Source organism: Pipra filicauda, unplaced genomic scaffold (assembly GCF_003945595.2).
Source record: "Pipra filicauda isolate LSUMZ 115617 unplaced genomic scaffold, ASM394559v2 scaffold846_size100090_pilon, whole genome shotgun sequence".
NCBI classification, from domain to species: domain Eukaryota; kingdom Metazoa; phylum Chordata; class Aves; order Passeriformes; family Pipridae; genus Pipra; species Pipra filicauda.
The window spans coordinates 74,850-100,070 of NW_024105027.1; the positions used below are offsets into that span (position 1 = coordinate 74,850).

General features: G+C 50.4%; 1 protein-coding gene across 1 annotated transcript in view; it reads right to left on the reverse strand.

Annotated features, from left to right (window-relative positions):
- LOC113987600 (fibrillin-2-like) overlaps nucleotides 1–12,734 on the reverse strand; it is a gene marked incomplete at its 5' end in the record, with an annotated part of 77,777 nt that extends 65,043 nt beyond the window's left edge. The window contains 3 exons of the mRNA XM_039390598.1: nucleotides 2,514–2,639; nucleotides 11,412–11,537; nucleotides 12,537–12,734. Of these exons, the coding sequence (XP_039246532.1) occupies nucleotides 2,514–2,639; nucleotides 11,412–11,537; nucleotides 12,537–12,734 (450 nt within the window). The remainder of the gene's footprint in view (nucleotides 1–2,513; nucleotides 2,640–11,411; nucleotides 11,538–12,536) is intronic.
- Nucleotides 12,735–25,221: the final 12,487 nt, after the last annotated feature.

Here is a 25,221-nt window from a genome sequence, read left to right on the forward strand (position 1 = left end):
CTGGACTCTTTGTGTCAAGCCCAGGTGGTTGAAGGGTTCAATAAATGCTCATTTCAAACCATGACGGGCTTTCTCCAGCCTTGCTGCTCGGGGGGTTTTACTGGGCAGGGCAGTGAGAGAAGTTAATGAGGTTGGGGATCAGCTCAAGCCCCAGGTTTTGCTGTTCCAGCTGTAAAAACTCCGGGAGATTATTCAAATGCAATAAAAAAAGGTGTTTGCATCACTAAAAAGGGAGGGGAATATGTCAAGACACCACATAGCCAGTGCTGGTGCCCTTTGAGATATATATATATTTATATATTTTTATTTTATATATTTTATATATTTATATGCATTTATATATTTATATATTTTATATTTTTATATTTTTTATATATTTATATTTTTATATTCTTATATATTTTATATTTATATACATTATATATTTTATATTTTATATATTTTTGTATATTATATATTTTATATTTTATATATTTTTATATATTATATATTTTATATATTTTTATATATGATATATTTTTATATTTTATATATTTTTATATACTATATATATTTATATATGTATATTTATATATATATAGACACTGTGGTCACCTCCAACCTAAACATCTCAGAGGTACCAGTGTGACAGTCTCTCCTGTCTCTCTCCTGATGCTGTTCATCCTTGAAAAGTGGCCATTATTAACAAATGGCCATAATTATAAATAAGTGGCCATAATTAATAAATGAGTTATTAATTCCCAATTTTCCCAGCCATTCCTTCGATTTGTTTTCACACAACTCTCAAAAAAAACCCCAAAAAACCACCAAAAACACAACCATGGAAGCAAAGTCTGCAAAAATCTGGATCCCAGGGCAACGACACCCAAGAGTAACTGTGAGTTTGGCCAAAAAAAACACGGCCCTGGCCCAAAATGAGCTCGGGGGGAAATGACGTGGGGAGTTCGGATCCACTGCAGCTAAATCAGCTCGGGGGCTATTTTTAAACGTGGGCTTTCTAATTTTTTATTTAGCTTTGGTCTCAAGGAAAAGTCCATGTGACTCATCCATCACGCTTCTCCCTCCGGGCTCGTGGCAGGGACTGGCAAACAGGGATGAGAAGAAGAAATTTTGTCCTCGTTAAAAATCCATCGGATTCCCAAACGAGAGGAACTCGTGCTTTGCTTCTTACTCACACTTGACAACAACGTTTCTCTTTGTGGGATTAGAACATGTCTAATTTTGCTCCGGGTTCCGTGGATAGAAAAGAATCTGGAGCTGATTTTTCTTTTTTTTATTATTTTTTTTTTTCCCTGCTCTATTAATTCCCAGGATTTCCAGCTCTACCTGACATTTTGCATTGCAGCAACAACGACCTTTGCCTTTTCTGTGCCAGTCCCTCCTTCCAAAATCCTCCCAGTCCTGGTCTTTCTGGAGGCAAGTGAACTTTCTGAACTGGGTGAAAACATCCTGGGATTCATTCTGACTCAAGCAAGTGCCCCTGCTGAGAGCAAGCAAACACCAAACTGGTCTGTTTATCACAGGAACTGTTGTCTGGCACAAGGAGAGATGGCCCATCAAATATTTACAAGCCTTTGGAAAGGAATTTCGAGCTGTTCAACGTGGAAGATTCGCTCCAGGCTTTAGGCTGGGGGCAGGAAAGCTCAGCTTTCCTGGATTCAGGGCCAGTTTGGGGAAGAAGCTTTGAAATTTGGCCACTTTGAGCCGAACTGGGAGAGGGATCAGCTGGTGGAGCAGCACAGACCAACCCCACCGAGCTGCTCGTGGCACCACAAGGCTGGGATTTCCATGGAAAACTGGGAATTGGGCTGGTGCCAGGCTTGGATGCTGTGGGAGAGCTCCCAGCACATCCCAGTGATCCCAGCACCGGGGCAGGGATGGGTGTCTGGGATTCCTGGGCTGGGGAAGCTCCTCTTCCTCTCCCAAAAAACCAGCTCAGGGCAAAGCAACCCCCTCCAAAAGGCTGAATTTAGGGAGATGGAGCCAAAGGAGCCCTGTGGATCCTTAGCTTGGGAAAATTAGGATTTTTGGGCAGGGAAGAGGAGGAGGTGAGAAAATTCCCTGTTTATTTGCACTGGTTCATAAACACCTGGAGGAAAACTTTCCCCCTTTCACCTCTGCAGAGCAAGTGGGTGAATGGGCAGTTGGGGGGTTGTTCCCACCACTGGGAAGGATCCCAAGCCTTCCCTTGGATTGGGAAGGCCACCCAACCACACCCCGTGCCCACAGTTTGTACTGGGAGTACTGGGGTCACTCCCTGGATAACTCTCCATGCAGGAGAAAAAGGAGGGATATCTGGGATCCTCCTGCAAGCTGGGAGGATCCCAGGGGCAGGAGCACAAGGATCCTTCCTCACAGACCACAATCCCACCCAGACACCTTCCACCCCACTCCGGCGGGAATTCGGGATGGCCCCGGAACCCAAACCCCATGAGGGGTCTGGGGAGGGCTCCTGGGGGAGTGTGGGTTCCAGAGCACGACCTGTGGGGCCGGGCCGTGGTTTAGGGTCTCACCGATGCAGCGGGATCCGTCGGGGCTGGTCATGAAGCCCCGGGGGCAGGTGCACACGTAGCTGCCCGCGGTGTTGGTGCACTCGCCGCCGTCACACGCGCCGGAGATGGCCCCGCACTCGTCCACGTCTGCAAGAGAACACACCCAGGGCGGGGTTGGCCTTCGGAGAGTCTCCTGTCCCGCCCGGATCCGGCTCGAAGAGGGGCAGGAGTGGGGTTAGGGGTGGTCGTGGGATGCTCCAGGTCATCGCTGGTCTGCTACGGGCAACAAGAGGCTCCCACACCGAGGGGTTCATGGAGTCTCTCCCACACTGAGGGGTTCATGGACACTCTCCCACACCGAGGGGTTCATGGAGACTCTCCCACACCGAGGGGTTCATGGAGACTCTCCCACACCGAGGGGTTCATGGAGACTCTCCCACACCGAGGGGTTCATGGAGACTCCCACACCGAGGGGTTCATGGACACTCTCCCACACTGAGGGGTTCATGGAGTCTCTCCCACACTGAGGGGTTCATGGACACTCTCCCACACCGAGGGGTTCATGGAGTCTGTCCCACACCGAGGGGTTCATGGACACTCTCCCACACCGAGGGGTTCATGGAGTCTCCACAAGACTCAGGGTTTCATGGAGTCTTCCCAAGACCCTCCCACACCAAGGGTTTCATGGAGTTCCAACAAGATTCTCTCACACTGAGGGGTTCATGGAGTCTCCACAAGACTCAGGGTTTCATGGAGTCTCCACAGGACTCTCCCACACTGAGGGATCCATGGAGTATCCATAGGAATCTCCCACACCAAGGGTTTCATGGAGTCTCCACAGGACTCTCCCACACCAAGGGATCCATGAAGTCTCATGGAGTCTCTCCCACACTGAGAGTTTCATGGAGTCTCCACAAGACTGAGGGTTTCATGGACTCTCCACAGGACTCTCCCACACCGAGGGTTTCATGGAATCTCATGGAGACTCTCTCACACTGAGGGGTTCATGGAGTCTCCAAGACTCTCCCACACCAAGGGTTTCATGGACTATCCACAGGAATCTCCCACACTGAGGGGCTCATGGAGTCTCCACAAGACAGGGTTTCATGGAGTCTCTTGGAGTCTCTCCCACCAAGAGTTTCATGGAGTCTCTACAAGACTGAGGGTTTCATGGAGTATCCAGAGGACTCTTCCACACCAAGGGTTTCATGGAGTCTCATGGAGACTCTCCCAACCGAGGGGTTCATGGAGTCTCCACAGGACTCTCCCACACCGAGGGTTTCATGGAGTCTCCACAGGACTCTCCCACACCAAGGGTTTCATGGAGTATCCACAGGAATCTCCCACACCGAGGGGTTCATGGAGTCTCCACACGACTCTCCCACACCGAGGGTTTAATTTCAATTTTTGATCAATATAATTAAATGCTCAAGGCTTGGGGGGCACTTGGCTCCAAGGATTGTCTGGAAGCAAGAGTTGGAGCTTGGGCCATCTTTGGTTGGCCTCAATAAGGGTTTTTTTTTCCTTAATGATTCAATGATTTTATGATTTATTTTTTTTAATTGGCAACTGAAATGTGTTTCAGGAACTGAGCTGGAATCAGATTCAACCTCTAATTAATTAATTAATCCCCCCAAAGCAGTTGGTTGGTGGTAAAAAACAGAAGGAATATTTCACCTGATGGTTTTTACAGTGGCAAAAAAACCCTCCTCAAACCCATTGGTAAAATGAATTATTTCTGTTAAACAACGTTATTTATGACATCCTAAAACCTGTGGTGCTGTTGTGAATGGATAAGGGGCTTTTTTCTCTGCTGCCTGGGGCTGGCAGGAAGGAACTGGTCAGAGTTTGGTCCTTGGAGGGAATTTTTTCCGCTGGGAAGAGCGGCCTGATGGCATTAACACGTGTGGAGCTGGAGGTGCTGCAGGGCAAAGACTAACCTGCAAAAAAAAAAAAGGCTAATCTAAAAAAAAAAAAAAAGGGGAACTAATCTAAAAAAAAAAAAGACTAATAAAAAAAAAGTCTAATTTGCAAAAAAAAAAAAAGGCTTATCCTAAAAAAACAGAGTAATGTAGAAAAAATGACTAATCTAAAAAAAAAAGACTAATCTAAAAAAAAAAAATTAATCTAAAAAAAAAAGACTAATCTGCAAAAAAACAAGACTAAACTAAAAATAAAAGACTAATCTGCAAAGAAAATCTGCCAAAAAAAAAGCCACAACAGCAAAGACCCCTCGTGTGGGAGGGGGGTGGAGGGGATTTTTGGAAGAGCTCATCCGGCAGATTTTCTGGGAAAGGGTCACCTGGGAGCCAGAACTCCTGGGTGTGAGGACGGATACGAGAAAGGAGCAGTAAAATTCCGTAGGGAAATTAATGTGGGTGACCCCGAGGGGCGGTGACTCGGGTCCTTGTCCGGCGGGAAATGAGGAATGCTGGAGCTGGGAAGGGAATCGCGATCCCACAGTGCCCTGCAGTGGCTGCAGGTGCCAGTGCAGCCCCGAAGGTGGGAGGGAGAAAGGCAGGGGATGTTTAATCCTGCTCTGATCTCCCCCTGCTCCAGTGGGAAGTGTCCCTGCCCATGGCAGGGGTGGAACTGGATGAGCTTTAAGGTCCCTCCCATCCCAAACCATCCCAAACCAGTCTGGGATTCTCCGTAGCTGAGCTGATGTTGGTTGTTATTCCCATTTCCAGGCACAATCAGCTCTTCCTGAAGTTCCTGCACTTTTTAGCAGCAGCTGTTGTGACAGCACAAGGGGGGAATGGTTTCAAAGTGCCAGAGGCAGGGTTAGGTGGGATATTGGGAAGGAATTTCTCCCTTTGAGGGTGGGGAGGGGCTGGGATGGAATTCCCAGAGAAGCTGTGGCTGCTCCATCCCTGGAATTGTCCAAGGCCAGGTTGAAGCAACCTGGGATAGTGGGAGGTGCCCCTGCCCATGGCAGGGGGTGGAATCCAACAATCTTTAAGGTCCTTTCCAAGCCAACCCATTCCATGATTCCACAGTGCTGAGGGCACAGTGCTCTGCAGTGCCAACAAAAGATAAAAATCAAATCGGAGACATTCGAAATTCCAGCTTGGATTTAAAGATTCCCACCAGTGGGAGCTCCATGTGGTCAGAGGAACAACCTTTCCCCCTGTCCTTGCTCACCCAACCTGTCACAAACACAACTTGTTTTACTTTGGCTGCAGCTTTGACTGGAGGGACCAAGTGAAACCTCGATTTCAACAGCCACAAAATCGAACCCGAGCGCCCAGGGCGGGTTATCCACAGTCTAACCTGGAATTAGGGAAAAGGTTCTTCTCCCAGAGGCTGCCCATGGTCACTTCCCAAGGCTCCCAGAGCTCCAGGAGTGTTTGGACAACCCCCTCAGGGCCAGGGTGAGATTGTTGGGGTGTCCTGGGCAGGGCCAGCAGTTGGACTGGGTGATCCTCATGGATCCTTTCCCACACAGGATATTCCATGATTTCATTCTGTGGTTCTCTTTTGTGATTCTATGATTCTATTCTACTAAAAACAGGAAGACACTTCCCTGCTTGGCTTTTTAGGACTAAAATTCCGCCTTCAGCCACCACCTGAGATGTCCCCTGAGCCCTTCCCATGCTCCTCTGGCTCTTTGATGCTCAGAGCCCCTGGGACAGACGGAAACCTCCCAAGGCAGCAAAGCAAAAGGACAGAAAACACTTCCCCCACCTGGGCCCCTGCAGTGAAAAAGAGATTTTATCACTCCAGCCTGCCCTGTCATTTAATTACAGCCCTGCCTTGGGTTACAATTCACAGAGCACTGGAAGGAAAAGAGCTTTGTGGAGCAGAAGCTGGTTGTACTATTAGTGAAAAAACCAGTTTAATACTCGTGTGTAGCACTGGGAAAGTTGTTGCATCAGAGGGCTGGGGGCCAGATCGATACCTACAACACAGCCAGTCATCCAAAGGGGTGTGTGGGCACCAAATCCACTCCTTTCTTAAGGAAAAACAGTGAATTCAAGAGGTTAAATCCAACTGCAATTTTTTTTCCCCCCTGAAAATCCCAGCCCGGCCCAGAGCAGCAACCCAAGGAGCAGGAAAAGAGGCCGTTCCTCAAGCCTTGCACATCCTGTGCTTTGAGAACCTGAGCTCTGGGCTTTGTTGTTCTTTCAGTTCTTCCCCCACCACACATTTTTTTGCCTTCTTGGTTTTCCCTTTGTGAAGTGGTTTGGATTCATTGAGCCAGGGAGAGCCCGACACGGGTACATCCACCTCCCATTAACACCCGGCGCTGGGCAGGGAATCCTTCCAGCTCCAGCCTGGCTCCTCCACCACTTTTCCAGCCCTCTGTTAAAAATTAAAGCAACATTCTGCCTGCTCTGCTGTGCAGACAATGGCAGGATTCAAGGCAAACGTTGATTTTGGATCTGCTCTCCACCTCTGGCTCGGAGTCGGAGCCTGATCCTTACGGCTGCAAACGCTGGGAGCCAAAGGCTACAGAGCTCCAGAAGGAGCTGGAGGCTGCAAAGCCCATCCAAAACGGTGCCCACAGACATGTTGAAACCCCAACTTCTCCATCTGCTAAAAAAAAAAAAACCCAGGTCTTGATGGAGAAAACATCCCCGTGTCACGTAGCGAAGAGGTCAGGCCTCGACGGCGACTCACGGGACTCTGAGACCTCCCCTCCCAGAAAGCACAAAGAAACCACAGAGGAGAGGAATGGAACCCTCCAAACCACCCCAAATCCATGGAAATGAGCTTTTAATGGGGCCAAAACAATGAGCTCTTCTGTAGGAGTTTTGCAGGAAGGTTGAAAACGGGGCTAATAAAGCGGCTCTCGAGTTCCAGCCGAGCTCGTGGAAAAGATCCCTCTCCCCTGTGCAGAAACAGGGGTGAGATTGGACAGAGTGAAAAATAGAGCCTTGTGTTCGTCAGAAAACACGGGATTTTGTGCCCCTGGTGACAAAAGAGGGACATAAGTAACATCTAAATAGAAAGGGGTGAGCGAAAATTGGTGATATTTGCAATTAAAGGCTCCGTTCTGCCCCGGCAAAACCTCCTGGAGAGGCCAAGAGTGGTCAAAAAGGACTTCTTCTGGAGGGATTGGAACAGAGCTTGTTGCACACGGTTTACAGAGCCTTCCTCTCCCTTTCCTGGTGTTTCTCCCTGGGTTTTTTTGGTATGTCATCACCCTGGAACAATTCAAGACGTGAGACATTCCCTTTGGAAGCATCCTGGCCTTGCCTCACTGATAGCAGAGCTGGCCTGGCATTTTGTCATCCAGCACAGGAAGGGCTATTAGAAAGTTAAAATTCTTGGCAGAGGAACACTGGAATTGTGGCAGGAAGAGCTTTGTTCAGCCAGTGATTCCACCCCTTAACTGCACACCACGGAGCCGTTCCCCTCGGTGCAATTTTTACGGCCGCTTTTCCAGGATAATTTAAAAATGTCACTGGTCCCAACAACCCCCCACTTCCCTGTGATTTATGGATCGAGGGCTTTGCATCAGGAGGATGGGCCTGAGCTCAGCTTTGATGTTTTCCTCTCTCCATTTTGCACCAGGAGGGTTTTCTTGCGTCCTCCTCAACGATTTTGCTCAGCTGGATAAAACCATGAGCCTCTCTCCAGGCTCCCCCACTTCTCATTCCCCTACAAACCTCCACAAATCCTGCTTTTTTTCCCTTTTTTCCCTATCAGGCATAGGATCTATTGATTCAGCCCTAAGCTGGCAACTTCTGCCCTCCTTGCTGATCTTTTTGGACAATATAAACCCAATTTTTGGTGCTATGGTTTAAAAGCCTTACTTTAGGGAGCAGCCTGACCCCTCCCCACCCTAAATCCACCCCAAATTCGCCCCCATGAATTCCATGATTCACAGGCTGCTCATATCCCTCAGAAACTCTTGTGCCAGCAAGTTCTCCTTAGACATTGCACAGCCCCAAGCTCAGGAATTCCTGATCCCTCCAGTTCCCTGGGAACACAAGGAACAAAAGGAATCACAGCAGTGTCACATTTGTCAGGGATGAGCTGCAGAAACAAGCCTGGAACTGAGCAACCCTGAACTTGGAGGATATTCAGGTCCAAATCCGAGCAGAGAGGAAAAAAAAAGGAACCTCGTTTTCTTTCTGGAGTTGACCAAAATCCAGGCCCAAAAATCCAGCTGCAGCCTCCTGGGAGCTCAGGGCCTCCTCCACTATCAGCCTGGAATATCTTTATTCCACACAAGGAAAGCATCTTTATTCTTCAGGGATGCAGGGACTGAAAGCAGAGCCCCCAACTCCAGGTGCCTTTTGTGTTAAGAGATAAGTATCACTGATGGGAAAGCACCAACATTATCTCTCCTCCTGCCTGTTCCCACCAACAACCAGCCCCGAGGAGATTAGTGGCACATGCTGCTGCTGTTAATTAGGGAGACATCATTAATCAGCAGCCCTGGTGACACCGGGCTCTGACCTTTGGCTGCAGCACAATCCCATCTGCTGACTTCACCCCCCCCCAGGAGGAACCTTCCTGAGCACAAAACACAAGCTCCTGGGAATCAGGGAAGAATTTACCATCTAGTTTTAATATTTCCTGGATGCTGGGGCTTGGATGAGGAAACCTGAAAGCGAGAGGGAAGCATCTTCCCTTCCTAAAGCAAGAAGGGCTCAGTGCACATGGAAAAATCCCTCCTTTCACCAGCTCTAAAATTAACACAGGGACTCAATAAGGGAACTGCTCCAGCACGGAGATTTTAGGCCTGGAGCACACCTGGGTGAAGAATAAATCTGTCCCTGTGTGCCTGTGGTTGTTATTTTGGTTCTCAGCCTTGGCTGGGGGAGGAGGGGCCGTGGATGGAGATTTTTGGCAGCAGGTCGGGAATTGGGATCCTCAAATTGGATCCTCAGCTTTGATTCTCGACTCCCTGAGGTACCAAAGCACTCAGCAAACTCTGAGAGGGGCTCAGATCTTCCTAAATTTATCAAGTGTGAGCAGCAGACACGGTGCTGCCTCTGTATTCCCTTATTCACATCATTTTAGGGAATCACGGGGCACATTCCTAGAGGGGAGCAGTGATGCCCCAACAAAGGTGATCCCACAGTTCTGTGATCATCCTGATGGGACATGCTGGTGATTCTCATGTGGGAAACAAGCCCTCCCAAGCAACCCCAACCCCATCCCTGTAGAGCATCCCTCCTGTTTATGTCGTTCCCACAGAAGGACTCCCAGATCCCTCAATCCCACCCAAGCAAAGCCTCCTCTTTCCGTGGTCTCCTTAGCAACCAAGGCAAGATAAGTGATGGAACAGAACCCTGTGGATGCTGGAGATGTCTCTTTTTATGGCCATGCAGGAAGGAGAGTGAAAGGCAGCTGTTTATGGCCACATGGTGCTGCTTTGGCAGGCGCTGGGGGCCCCTCAGCATCTGGACGACAGACCCAGACAATGGATTGGTTTTAATCTCAAAGATTCCAGCTAAACTGATTGCAGATGCTCTCTGCCTGCTCCCCAGCCAGCGTGGGTGAGGCAGAGCAAGGACAAGAACGACTTTTTGTTGCCCACAGTTCCAGGGCAGGGCAGAGAAATTCCACAAGACACCCTGGATTCGGGTCCTTCCCCCAGACATGGATCAAAAGGCTGGGCTGGACCCTCCCGCTTTCAGGTCCTGGAATGTCAGAGCACTGCAAGAAACCCCCTTTGCTGTTGGAATTTTAGGGAAAGTCTCGTGGCATCCTGCCAGGGAAGATCCACAGGCACAGATGTCTTCTGGAGATAAAAGAAGGTCCATCCCCCCCAGTCCAAGGATTGACCTCTGGAGCTTGGTGTTCCACTTTGGGAAAAGATTTTCTGAGGGGCTGAACCCAGGTCACAGAATCCTGGAATCACAGACTGGTTTGGGTTGGGAGAAACCATAAAGATCATCCAGTTCCACCCCCTGCCATGGGCAGGGACACCTTCCATTAGCCCAGGTTGCTCCAACCTGGCCTTGGACACTTCCAGGGATGGGGCAACCACAGCTTCTGCAGGCACTAGAGACTACTGGAATTATCCTAGCAAGGAAAATGCCTGGATTACAGGAGAGTGGGAGTATGGGAACAATCCCCTGGGAGCAGTGATGCTCCTTTCCTGGAAAAAAATGACTTGGAAGAAACCCCTCTGAGACAAGGAATGCTGTCAGGAATGCTCTAAGTGCTCTCCCTGTGTAGCTTTGCCACACAAATTCCATGTTGAAGGTCTGGATTTCAGTGCATTCCTCACCCCTTCTCTTGGTTACAGCAAAGCCTTGGAGAGGAATGAGAGGGAGGGGGAGCTCCTGAGGGATCCAGCAAGGTGGGACTCGATCCCAACATGCTCCATCCATGTTTTCCCACAGAACTGTGTGTCCTGGTCTAGGTGAGCCCCAAATTTATCTGAGGCATACACTGGACCAACTCACCCCAAGCCCAGGAGCAAAGAGCAGTTCCAGGAGCTCCCAGAAAACTTCCAGAGTTCTCCCTTAACTACCACAACCAGCCTGGAAATTGTTAAATTCTCACACCTCATGTGAAGACCCTCAAAAGGAAAGACTTTGAGTTTTCAAAGCTTGATCAGACTGAGCTTTGAAGGCATCCCTGAGCTAAGCAGAGACCTAAAGCCTTCCAGAGATCCCTTCTGACCTGTCAGTCTGTGTTGCCATGAAAATATCCTTCAGAAAACACCTGCCTGAAAAATCCAACCCCCTTCTTTCTGGTTTAAGAGAAGATCAGGCAAGCCCTGCTCCTCCTTTCCTTGCCTTGGGGCTCCGGGAACCAAATAAACAGATTAAAAAGTCATTTTTTGGCACTTCCTCCTGTTTGGGAGGCAGGATCAAGCCTGGCATGGGAGATCTCTCCCATCTTTACTTGGAAGTGCCCTGTGAGCAGAGAGATCCTCAAGATTTCCACCCCCTTGTGCTCTCAGGATGTTGGGAATCTGAGCATCCTTCAGGTCCGAGCCTTCCTTACCTTCACACCTGTGGCTGGTCTCGCTCTGCTTGTGTCCTGCAGGGCACTTGCACTCGTAGGAACCCACGGTGTTGATGCAATTCCCACCTTGGCAGAGGCCAGGGATGGCTTGGCACTCGTCCACATCTGTGGGAAGAAGAGCAGGGACGTGAGGAAGCGCGGCCATCCCACGGATCCACGTGGGAGGAAAGCTTTGCTCCAAGATCACGTTTCATAAACCCCCTCAGACTGCACCAGAGATAAAGTGAAGGACAGGAAATGGCCCTAAATGGTATTCCTGGCTCATCCACACGAGCAGGAGGGAGGCAAAAGTCTGGGAATGCTTTCCAAAGCAAATGCCCGTGTGTCCGTCCCCCCGCGGTTCGTTCCTCAGGGAAGGCTGGGGTTTAATTTTGAACCTGGAGAAACACCAGCCTCGATTCACCCCCTCTCGTGGGGTGGAGGAGGTTTGAGAACTGCACTGTGGCCGGAATCTTTGAGCTAAAATGATCCTGGATGATCCCATGGGAGATCCAACGTCCGTGGTGCTGCTCTGGGAGACACGACGACGGATTGTGGGAGTCACACAGAGAGTTCTCTGTTTTGGGGCTCTGTTCTCTGTGTTACATGTTTTAGGGCTCTGTTTTGAGGCTCTTCTCTTTGTTCCCTGTTTTAGGGCTCTTTTGGGGCCCTGTTCTCTGTGTTCCCTCTTTTGGGGCCCTTTTCTCTGTGTTCTGTTTTGGGGCCCTGTTCTCTGTGTTCCCTGTTTTGAGGCCCTATTCCATGTATTCTTTGTTTTGGGGCCCTGTTCTCTTGTGTTCTCTGTGTTCCCTGTTTTGGGGCCTTGTTCTCCACGTTCCCTGTTTTAAGGCTCTGTTTTGGTGTCCTGTTCTCCATGTTCCCTTTTTTAGGGCTCTGTTTTGGGGCCCTGTTCTCCATGTTCCCTGTTTTAGGGCTCTGTTTTGCTCCCTGTTCCCTGTATCCATTGTTTTGGGGCCCTGTTCTCTGTGATCCCCATTTTTGAGCTCTGTTTTCACCTCCTATTCTCCGTGTCCCCTATTTTGCTGCCCTATCCTCTGCATTCCCTGGCACACCCTCCTCCTCCCTCCCCTCTCCCAGCCCGGGCACATCCCCGGTGGCACCGACCTTGGCAGGCTCCGGTGCGGATATTTGGGATGAACCCCCGGCGGCAGGGATGGGGCTGGGCAGGACACATCTCACAGGGGTGTCCCCAGGCCCGGCCGATGGTGGCACAACACATGGTCTTGGTGCAGACGATGCCACTGAGCTGGCCCTGGCACATCTGGTTGTTCACTTGGCTGAAGCACGGCCCGGTCCGATAATCTGGGAAAAGGGGGGGGAGAAAAAAAAACCACATCCAGGGGTTAGATCCCGACAGGAACACGAGGGTTCCTCGGCCGTTCGGGTGCGAATCGACGAGTTCTGAGGGGGAAAAATAAAAATAAAGCCCTGCAGTGATGAAAAGAAGAGAAATTTCAGGCCTGTGCTGGCTCTAAAATGAGCTCAAAATAAGAAGAGGTGGTTTCAGGGCTGCGGTTTCACCTGTTCTGTGAAGCAAAGCAATCAAATTTTATTTTATTTAGGAGCAAAGATCCACCCCTGGAAGTGTCCAAGGCCAGCTTGGAGCAACCTGGTCTAGTGGAAGGTGTCCCTGCCTTCCTTAAGGACCTTCTTTAAGGTCCTTCCAACCCAAACCATTCTAGGTCATGATTAATTCCTTCAATTTAACTCTTAAAAGATCCCCTGGCAGTTTGAACTTTAAAAGCCCAGATGCTGCAGAAGCAACTGGTGTTTCCCATTCCCCAACCAGGATCCTCCCATCCCTTAAAACCAAAAAAAAAATAAAAGGATTTTTGAAGGGCTTTGCTTGCACTGAGGAATGTTGGGTTTGACCCTCGATTAGGGATATTGGCACAGCAGGAAACTAAATTCTGAAATAATAAGGTTTTCCCTTCTGCTGGGAATAGGTGATTTCGTGTAAGTGTTTGATCTGTGGCTGGAAAAAAAAAGACCTTTAACCCAGAAAATTCCACATGAACTGTCTGAGGAAGTTAAGTGTTGGTCTGGCTGAGATTTGCTGAGGGAATTTCGAGGTTGGAGAGTCCAGTAATTAGTGATTGCCTGTGAACCCAACTCCTGCATCAGCTCCAGGATTAACCCCCAGCTGTCTTTGCAGTGAAATATTTGGATTTGATGTGTGAAGCGACCAAAAAGTCGTGGGGGGGGGGGGTGGTTATACCTGAACAACGAGCCACAGGCACCCACAGGCAAAGGGGAAGAGTTTAACCTGGGCTAGAATTGTCCCACCCGGAAAACACACAAGAAATCCTGGGAAAGGACCAATTAGCAAAATAATTGCTTATTTCCAGCTTAATGCTCCCTCTGATTTGTGTTTCTTGAGCAGCTGGGAGCACGGTCAGGCTTGAAAATTAACGCTGATAAAAGTGAAACGAGAAGTTTGGTCCGTGGGTGTCACCGAGATCAACAGCAAGAAGGATTTGAGGGGAAAAGAGAGCACTGATTTTGAAGTGAAAGAGGTGTAAAGGTGATGGGATCTCATAAAAAAAGCCCTTTTTTTTTTTTTTGGCAGCCTGAACAGAACCACGAGCCACGTTTGCAAAGGTGAGTTACCAAATAACCGTATATTGGGGTTTTTTGACTCAAATTTTATCGAGATACCGAAAGCAGCAGAAGAAGACGCTCCTCAAAGGGACTCAGAAAGTCAGATTAATAAATGTATAACCCCAAACCAACGCAGGAAAGGGGGTGGACTTGCACCTCCCACCTCCTCTGGAGACGGAAGCACCGCAGCAAGAATTCCTGGAGATGGATCCTAATGAAAGCACAATTGTGAGGAGAACACCCCCTTTGAAACAAGCACTTGACAAAAATAGATTTTCCTATGTAGATTACTCCTTTGGAGGGGAATGAAGCCAAGGAAATTGCAGTCTGGAGGCCAGGAAGCCTGGCTGCCTTCCAGCTCCCATCTGTTGCTAATTCGAACGGGCAAATTATTAAATTTTTAATGAGGCACCAATCAAATTTTATTAAGGAAATACAGATGCTTAGGAGATGTCTAAAGCCCTTTTCCAGCCCGTGTTACGGGATCTCATCTTCCAGGAACCTCAGTGCAGGGTAAGTTGTCCTTTCAGAAGTCCTGGTTTTTCCCTGGAAAAGCAGAGGTGAGGTGCTGAAAAACTGGGATTTCTGCTTCCTCTTCCAAGCTCGCTCAGCTTTACAACAAGAAGAGCCCAGTGGTGGGACATGGATGAGTTCCACCTTCCCACCTCCAGGTGAAGTTCTCGTGACAGAGATTGCAAGAAATACCGGATCAGGCTTGATTTTTGGGAAGCTTCAACCATGGCAAGGTGGGTTCAGCTGCCTAAAAACAACCCCCCTGACTCCACCACCCCAAAAGGACCCGGCCAAGAGCGAACATCCAGCGGGGGACAGCCCTCAGCTCCTCTCCCAACATCCATCAGCAGCCTCGTATCCAGGCACTTGATCCTGTTGCCATATTAATTTCCAGCTAAAACCACGCTCGACACGTTCCATCTGTAAATTCCTTATCGCTGGGGTTACTCCGGGGTTACTCCGGGGTTATTCCAGGGTTATTCCGGGGTTACTCCGGGGTTATTCCGGGGTTACTCCGGGGTTACGCCCCGTGTCTTCTTGCTTGAATTGCAAAAGACACTGTGGAATCAGAGCTGAACCACGAGCCAGGTAGGAAGGGAGCTGGGAGTGGGGATGGACAGGGAGCTGAACAGGAGCCAGAGTGTGCCCAGGGGGACAAGAAGGCCAATGGATCCTGGCCTGGCTCAGGAACAGGGTGGCCAACAGGGCCAGGGAAGTGATTCTTGCCCTGGACTCAGCGCTGGTGAGGCCACCCCTGGAGTGCTGTGTCCAGTTCTGGGCCCTCAGCTCAGGAAGGACATGGAGGGGCTGGAGCAGGGCCAGAGGAGAGCAACGAGGCTGGGGAAGGGACTGGAGCACAAGTGCTGTGAGGAGAGGCTGAGGGAGCTGGGGGGGCTCAGCCTGGAGAAGAGGAGGCTCAGGGGAGACCTCCTCACTCTCTGCAACTCCCTGACAGGAGGGGGGAGCCAGGGGGGGGTTGGTCTCTTTTCCCAGGCAACCATCAGCAAGACAAGAGGGCTGGGTCTGAAGCTGTGCCAGGGGAGGGTTAGGTTGGATATTAGGAAGAATTTCTTTGCAGAGAGGGTGCTCAGCCATTGGAATGGGCTGCCCAGGGAAGGGGTGGATTCTCCATCCCTGGAGGTTTTTAAGCTGAGACTGGATGTGGCATCAGTGCCATGGGCTGGGAACCACAGCGGGGTTGGATCAAGGCTTGGATTGATGATCTCGGAGGTCCCTTCCAACCCAGCTGATTCTGTGATTCTATGATTCTATGAAATGGGGCCCTTTGCTCAAGAAATGGGACTCTTTGCTCTGCCCTCCCCACCCCTGCAGAGCCACGTCGGGGCTACAACGAGTTGTACCCACTCAACCCCTCAGCCAGACGTGCTCAGAGGAGGAGGAGGCCTGACAGGGACAGACCTCCTGCATTTAAGAGTTGCACTCTGTGGTCCCTGTGAGTCCCTTCCAGCTGGGAATGTTCTGGGATTCCCAGTCTCCTGTGTGGGAATTCAGATGCAAAAGCAGGAATAATTGCACGACTTTCTTTGTTATTTAAAACACAACCCCCCCTCCCAGGGTGTGAGCAGATCCCAAGGGAAGGTGAAGGAACTGAAGAGCTGCTCCCACCCCTCTTCCAGCCTGGGTTCCTCTGGCACCATTTGGCTGGAATTCCCTCCTGGGACAGGCCCCGGGGCCGGGTGAATTCCTTCCTTCCAAAATAAACAAACAGAGAGGAGATTTTGCTTTGCTGAAAATCCAATTCCTTCTCCCAACAAACAATGCCTTCACTGGGGGCTTTTTATTTAAAACACTGAGGACAAAAGGATGCCTGTGAGTCCTCCCTGGGCATCTCTGGACTCACTGGCATGAGGGCACCCCAACACACCCCCCAGGCCTTGGCAGGAGGCCCCGCTGGGATCTGAAAGCTCCAGCAACTGGAACAAGGAGAGAAAGGCCAGTGGAGGTCCAGCCCAGGGTGTATTTTGTTGCTCTCCATCAACTGGAGGTTTGGTCCCCCAAGTCCTTCCTGTCTGTGACCTCCTGGGCTTTAGGAGCAAGGCATGAGTGTGCAAACTTGGAATCATGGAATGATTTCCCAAAAAGTGGGAAGGACCCCCCAAGGATCATCCACATCAGCTCCTGGCCCTGCACAGGACACCCCAAATCCCCCCCTGTCCCTCAGAGCGTCGTCCAAGAGTTCTGGACATGTTCCCCAGGGTTTTCCTTCGTTCTTCTCCACCCCCTGCCCCTCTTTATTTAAGGAGTTGGGGCTTCATTTGTCCCCTGAGAACACAGAAACATCCACAGCAACAATGCAGCAGGATTTCTGTAGAATCCTGGAATATCCTGAGTGGGAAGGGACCCTCAGGGATCATCAGGACACCCCAACAATCCCCCCCTGTCCAAACCCTCCTGGAGCTCTGGCAGCCTTGGGGCCGTGAGCAACTTCTACCCAAAAAGTTCCCACACCAACTCTGGATGGGAATGTTCCCTGGAGAAGGCTGTGAGTGCCCTCCAGGACCTGCTGGGACAGCTGGGAGCTTAAAATTAAATGTTTAATGGAGCGATGGATGCCCTGCTCCTGGAGAGACCATGGAATCACAGAGTGGTTTGGGTTGGAAGGGATCTTAAAATTCATCCAGTGCCACCCCCTGCCATGGGCAGGGACACCTCCCACTATCCCAGATGGCTCCAACCTGGCCTTGGACACTTCCAGGGATGGGGCAGCCACAGCTTCTCTGCCCAACCCCTGCCAGGGCCTCCCCACCCTCCCAGGGAAGGATTTCTTCCCAATATCTCATCCAAATCTCCCCTCTGGCAGTGGGAATCCATTCCCTCCTTGTCCTGGCGCTCCACGAACATATGGGACAGCACACAGGGGAACAGCATCCCAAAAGCCACCAGCCAGACATCCCTGGAATGACCCAGCTCCAACCCCTGCCGTTGTTTCAGGGCGAACACGGAGATTTTCCAACCGGGATCGTGGCTCTGGGCTCCCAAATCCCTGCTCAGCCTCTCAGCCTGAGCTGATACGTGACAGCTCCGGGAGGGAGGGAGGGGGGGCTGCAGAGGGAACAGCATGAGGGTCTCCTTAAAGGGCTCCTTTCTCATGGAATACTTTCTCCACCTAGTCATTTCCTTACCTCATCCAAACACAGCCACATTCCTCATGTTTAACTGTTTGGACTTTTGCAGAAAAGAAAAAGCTGGCTGGGGCACTTTTATATAAGGCCAGACATTCCAAGTGCTGAAAAAACACATTCAAAGGAAATAGTGAAGGGAGAAACTTTTTTTTTTTTTTTTTTTGAGTTTTCCTGTCCTATTTTTACAGTTTCCTGACGAAAGTCTCGGCCTCTCCACGAAACCCGAGATGGAGCCCCACGCACAACCCTCCTCCTGCACTCCCAGCAGCATCTGAGGCACAAAGAACACACCAGGATGGGAGTTCCAGCAGTTTTGGGAATGTCTGGGAGGGCTGGAGCCGTGTCCTGTGTCCTGGGAGAGACCTCAGGATCAGGACATTGGTCAGGGCAGGGATGGAGGTGCAGGAGTGGAGGTGGTGGAAGCCTTGCACCTCTCAGAGTCCTTGGGAACGTGTCTCTGGACAGGCTCTTGGAAAAAAAGGGCATGGAGATGGTGGCTGTGGCCTCCTGGACTGGGTGTTCCCAACAGGAATGAGTAAGGGAAGGAGGAATTCATGTCTGACCAGTGGGAAGCATTTTTGGGCAGAGCTTTTGTGGACTTTGCCCACCTTCCTTCTGGGAGGAGCTGATGGCAAGGACACTATGGAGTGAGGGCTTCCCAAAAATCTGGCTGGGTTTCCAGGTCTTCCCTGATCTTATCAAGGTGAAGAGCATCTCCCTCTGTCCCTCCCATGTTTCACGAGTGGGTTTATTTGGAAACCTCTTCGCTGCTATTTCAGCCAAATTTGTGACCTGTTGTTCTGCCTGGAACAGGTTTGCACCCAGGAAAAGCAGTTTGGGAGAATTCCAGTCCAAACATTCCTGCCAGATATAAAGCTAAGCCGTGGGAATGCTGCTCCCAGGAGGAAATGAACTCTGAGGTTGGTTCCCACCGGGCACTGTGACCCCTGAGCCACCAAACAGCAAATGAAGGGATTAAATATCTGTGCTGGAGAATAATTCTGGAGAACTTTTCCCCTTTTCCTCTGGCAGGGGAAAAGCAGCCTGTGATTGTCTCATTAAGGATAAACCATAAAACCCACGGGCACACAGGGACATTCCATGTGCAGGATCCACCTCCAGCCCACCAGGGCTCCCAGCAGAGCCTGCCTGCTTTTCCACAGAGGGAAGAAATGTGGTTTTCACACAACCTGTCATTATTTGATCAGGGAAACCTGTCTGCAGGAGGCAAATTGCAGCCTGAAAAACCGAATGCAGGGAAGTTTCTGCCAGATCTTCCCTGCAGGAAAATTTACATCAAAATGCCTTTTCTGCCACGAGGCAGAGAAATGGGAGGTTATTCCTCACCTTTGGAAGGAGGCTGAGGAGAAGGAACTCCATCACACAGCTCAGCAATGAGCTCTGCTTTATGTCTGAACATCTGCTTTAGCTGAGCACCAGGAAAAACCCAGCTGAGCTCCTGGTTTCTGGGGAGGAGGAGGAATCTCTTTGTGAACATGGAATTTTAATAAAAAGCTCATCTGGGGGAAAAAAAAATCGTAGAATCTCAGAATGGCTTGGGTTGGAAGGACCTTAAAAATTATCCAGTCCCACCTCTTGCCATGGGCAGGGACACTTTCCACTATCCCAGGTTGCTCCAACCTGGCCTTGGACACTTCCAGGGATGGGGCAGCCACAGCTTCTCTGGGAAAACCTGTGCCAGGGCCTCCCCACCCTCACAGCCAGGAATTCCTGCCCAATATCCCATCTCACTGTGCCCTCTGCCAGTGGGAAGCCATTCCCTGTGTCCTGTCCCTCCAGCCCTTGCCCCAAGTCCCTCTCCAGCTCTCCTGGAGCCCCTTTAGGCCCTGGAAGGGGCTCTCAGGTCTCCTTGGAACTTTCTCTTCTCCAACCTGGCCTTGGACACTCCCAGGGATGGGGCAGCCACAGCTTCTCTGGAGAATCCATCCCAGCCCCTCCCCACCCTCACAGCCAGGAATTCCTTCCCAATATCCCACCTAAATTCCTCCTCTTTCACTTTGAAGCCATTCCCTGTGTCCTGTCCCTCCATCCCTTGTCCCCAGTCCCTCTCCAGCTCTCCTGGAGCCCCTTTAGGCCCTGGAAGGAGCTCTCAGGTCTCGCTGGGTCCTTCCCTTCTCCAGGTGAACCCCCTCAGCTCTCCCATCCTGGCTCCAGAGCAGCCCTTGGAGCAGCTGGGCATGGATGGAGGAAAGATTTTTGCCAACTTGAGATTTATCCCCAAACCAAAAACCAACTGGGCAGCTCAAACTAATGAATTCCCCATCTTTTCCTCACAAATTCATCCTGGGGGGTGGTTTCCAAATGAGGCTGGAAATTTATGGAGAGGGCAAAAAAAAAAAAAATCATTAGGAGAGGAAAAATCTGAGACAAAGCCACTGAATAACTCAGGAGGGGGGAGTTGGAGAGGCCTTCCAAGGAAGAGTGATGGGGTATCCTGCAACATTCCCAGCAGCTGGAAATGTGAGTGGATTAAAGTGCAGCTTGTGCTGAGACACCCTCTGGATCCATCTGTGTGTTCCAAGCTGGAATCCTGGGTGGGATTGTGTCCTGTTTACACGTGGCACGGGGTGCCTGTCACTGGAGAAGCTGCAGCTGGAGGGAATGGGACAGATCCACCAGGATTGAGCTTTCCCTTGGACAAGGCTGACTGGCAGGATTGGACCACCCCAGTATTTATATCATAGAAATAAAAATCCTCATAAATTATTCCAGGCCTTAAATATTTCAGGGCGAGTGGCAGAGTGATAGAATTTAAATGGAATTACGAGAGGAATTGTTCTGGGCAGCCAAGACCTTTGAGAAATTGGTAAAACATATAAAAATATGCCAACCTGGGGGGGCTTCCACTAATCTGACTCAATGCTAATGGAAATTAGCATTTCAAAGGGATTTTGAAATCCCTTTGAAATTTTGGTGAATCTACAGACACGGGCTCAGAAATGCTCCCTGAGTGCACCTCAGAGGGGATCCCTGTGTTATATGTGCTGAAATAAAGACATATTTCTGTAAAAATAGAAAAAGCTGGGTCTCGAGGGAAGCAGAATCCTGGATGATGTGATCTGTACGTGGACACAATCCCTTCCAAGGCTCTTCCTGGGATGTGGGACTTGGGAATTACGAGGCTTCAAGAGCACAGCTGCCTTCCAGCTCAAGTGTTTGCACTCAAGAACATCCCTAATTTTTGGAAACCAGGGAGAGGAGAGGACATGGAGACACCCCCAGGGCCTTTCTGAACCAGCCAGATCAGAGGAACCTCCAAAAGATGGGGGATGTTACTCTTAAAAAGCTATTTTTATTTTTTTTTCTCCAGAGGAAAAGAAGATTTTCTTTCATGGCATCCACAGGGATGGAAAAAAAAAACCAACCCCAACAACCCAAATTAAAACCTCATCCTTGGCACCACAGGAAGGGCTTCAAACCCCCACCTGAGTCAAACAGGTCATTACACCTCATTTTTTCCTACTTGCAGGAGGGTGAAATCAGAGACATGACATCAAAACGCTTCATTTTTCGCCGTAAAACCATTAAATAATAATAATAATAATAATAATAAAAAAAATTTGGCCTCTGTCCCCCCACAGCTTCATTTTTTCTGCGCTGCAGCTTTTTCCTCCCACACTGATGTAATGGGAGTTCACGTTCCCAGAGGCTGCTGGGCTTGTACAATGCAGTCATTAGTTCCTCATCCCTGAAGATGTCAGGGGGAGGCAGGAAATGATGCCGAGGTTCTGGGAGTACCTCTCTCTTAAGGTATTTCCCTCTGAAGTGGAGAATTTCCTGAATGAAGTGTGAAGGTGCTCGGGTTGCTCCCAGTACAAAGCAGCCTCTTACTGGAGCCCCCACTGCTCCCAGCACTCAGAAATTCAGTTTATCCTCAGAAATTCAGTTTATCCCGGCTTAAAAGCCAAGGGATTTCTTTTTTTGGTCGCAGAGAAAGAAAGTCAAGTGAAAACCCCGAAATAAATCTGATATTGGGTGGATTTTTGGGGGGATTGGTGACTTCTTTTTACCAACACCAACATGGGCACGTTCAGTGCTCGCCGGTCCAAAGTGATGCTCCAGAGATGGGGGCCAGGGGTTGGCAGAATCCTGGGATATTTGGGGTTGGAAGGGACCTCTGGAGATCATCCAGGCAGGGTCACCTGGAGCAGGTGACACAGGAACTGCCCCAGGTGGGTTTGGAATGTGCCCCACACCCTCCCCAGTGCTCTCCACCCTCCATGGGAAGAAGTTCTTCCTCAGGTCGAGGTGGAATTTCTGGTGTTTTAGTTTCTGGCCATTGCTCCTCGCTCAGTATCTCACTTTTGAAGTGAAGAGAGGTCCATGTGCCTGTGGCAGAACTGGTGATCCCTCTGGGATCCCTCACCCTACTCAGGATCTTGGCCAAAAGGCCGAGGATTCGATGGGACACTGAGGAAGTTTGGTGATGAAACAAATCTGGGAGGAGCTGTCGGCTCCCTCGAGGGCAGAGAGGCCCTGAAGAGAGACCTGGATAAATGAGAGGGCTGGGAATCACCAGAGGTGTGGAATTTAACACACACAAGTGCTGGATTCTGCCCCTGGGATGGGACAACTGGACAAACTCGGGAAGGAGAGGCTGGAAAGCAGTGCCATGGGAAGGGACCTGGAGGTCCTGGTTGGTGGTGAGTTGAATAGGAGTCAACAGTGTCCTGCTGGGCAGGGCCAGGAGTTGGACTGGATGGTCCTTGTGGGTCCCTTCCCACTCAGAATATTCCAGGATTCTATGATGAAACTCGTCCTTTCCACCTATGAGTATAAAGGAAACCCTTCTAGTGGGTTTCAGGCTCTGCTTTGAATTAATCTTCCCTCTGAAAAGTCTCTGGGAACAAGGATTAGAGCTAAAATGAGAGCTACAGATGATCCAAGCCTGTTACTTGACTCTCCTGCCACTGGAGACCCCCAAGGATGCCCCTGAACACCTCAAACCTCAAAGAAATCCAGCAGTGATCCCATCTCCAGCAAATCTGGTGCTTAGGGACTCCTCCTAACGAACTCAGGGATGGAGCAGGAACCCATTTTCTCCTTGGAAGGGTTAAACCTTCCCTGCCACGCTAATGATCCTTGGAAGGTCATTCCCAAGCACCTCACCTGGCTCCAAACCCCCCAATCTGCCCGGCCAGGAGCCTCTTGGAGAAAAGTGTAACTTTTAACATCTCCCGGCAGAGCGAGGGCTCTGTTTGTCTTGGCAGGGAGGAGCTGTGTGTACACAGCTGGAGAGCTTGTTTTGTCTCTTAGTACAAGTCTGGGCTAAGCCAAATCTCCAAAGGCTTTGTAAAAATGCTCTCTTTATTTAAAGAATTTTATACATTACAAGATGTCTCCAAAGTCAGCCCCTGCTCAGACCCCCTTCTTTTTCCCTGTCTCTTCCCCTTCTCCCTCCACGCTCGGGACGGTTGGTTTTCCAGCCCTGCTGGATCCAGAAGTTTCTTTGAGGAATTTCCAGCTCTCTGTTCACACACAGAGCCAATGCCTGCCTCAATTTATGAGCCTCGACACTTCAGCGAGGAGCTCTACAGACACAGCTCTGGAGCCTGGATTTGTGGGGTTTTAGGGGAAGGGATCTTCAAAAGGCCAATCAGGAAAACCTGCCATGACTGAAGCAATGCAAGGAGAGGGCTTGGAGGATCCATAACTGCAGCACTCAACAAGAGCTGGGTTTGAAATAGAGATGCTGAGGCTGCCCCATCCCTGGAAATGTTCAAGGATAGGGACTGGAGCAACCTGGTCTAGTGGGAGGGGTCCACTGGACACCTCTAGGGTGGAACTGGATGGGCTTCAAGACCCTTCCAACCCAAACCACTCTGTGACTCTACAAAAGCAGGAGACTGGAACAATGAAAGGTTCCTTCAGCAAACGTGGTGTGTGGAGGCTTTTAAAGAACTTTCCCTTCTCTGCAGCCAATAAAATGTGAGGCTCCAACCACAGCAGAGGCCTTTTATGGGGCACCTGCACCGGGAGGTTCAGGAGATTCTTTTCCAAACCAGGGAATGTTGCACAAGCCCGTGGAGCTGTGTGTGTTTAAGCAGGGCTGGCCGATGCCTGGGCTACCAGAAACCAACTGTTATTCCCATCTCACCCCCTAAATCACCTGGCCAAGAAGCCCCAGCACGGAAAAAAAAACATTGGAGGCAAGAACAGCCCAAATCCTTGGCCATGGAGGTAAAACAGGACGAGCCCAAGCTCGGGGGGAAGGCGAGAGGCCAGAGAACCAGAGCATTTCCAGGGAGCTTTGATCTTCGTTCGGGGAGTTTGCACGGCGGTGTTTCGGTTTCATTTCTGAGCCGTGCCACCCTGGGCCTCGCCAAAAATCATATCAGAGACGTCCAACAGGAAAGGAAAGGGAGAGATTTTGTGTCTCGGCCAAACCCTGGATTGACAGGGAGCTGAACAGGAGCCAGAGTGTGCCCAGGGGGACAAGAAGGCCAATGGATCCTGGCCTGGCTCAGGAACAGGGTGGCCAACAGGGCCAGGGAAGTGATTCTGCCCCTGGACTCAGTGCTGGTGAGGCCACCCCTGGAGTGCTGTGTCCAGTTCTGGGCCCTCAGCTCAGGAAGGACATGGAGGGGCTGGAGCAGGGCCAGAGAAGGGCAACAAGGCTGGGGAAGGGACTGGAGCACAAGTGCTGAGGGGAGAGGCTGAGGGAGCTGGGGGGGCTCAGCCTGGAGAAGAGGAGGCTCAGGGGAGACCTCCTCACTCTCTGCAACTCCCTGACAGGAGGGGGGAGCCAGGGGGGGGTTGGTCTCTTTTCCCAGGCAACCATCAGCAAGACAAGAGGGCTGGGTCTGAAGCTGTGCCAGGGGAGGGTTAGGTTGGATATCAGGAAGAATTTCTTTGCAGAGAGGGTGCTCAGCCATTGGAATGGGCTGCCCAGGGAAGGGGTGGATTCTCCATCCCTGGAGGTTTTTAAGAAGAGACTGGATGTGGCATCAGTGCCCTGGGCTGGGAACCACAGCGGGGTTGGATCAAGGCTTGGATTGATGATCTCAGAGGTCCCTTCCAACCCAGCTGATTCCGTGATTCTCTGATTCAAGTGGTTTTGTACCCACGGTGCCCAAACATGAACGTGATCCAGCCCCTCAGCAAAGCCACGCGTCGCTACGAGGGCAAACTGTGCTTCCCACTGGAGCTGCTTCCCACTGGAGCTGCTTCCCGCTGGCACCAAACCACGGGAGCTTTACAACGAACCAGAGCTGGCTCGTGCTCCCCTCCGTGGCGTTTTTAACTAAAATAAGGTTCTTTCATGGAAAAACTCGATGTTCTGGTCACGGCTTTCAAACTTTTTCGAGTAAACGTGGTACTGAGCCATCAAAATAACTTTGCCAAGGTGTTGTTTCTCAGTACAAGAGTACTGGCTCTTGGCCTTTTATTAAATTCATGTTGACTTTTGGGGTTTGAGGTCCGCGGTCGTTTGAAAATTATCAGCTGTTGGTGTTGGTGATGTCATTAGTTTTCATTTTTGAGGGCTGACCTCCTTCACCCAAAAGCATCTG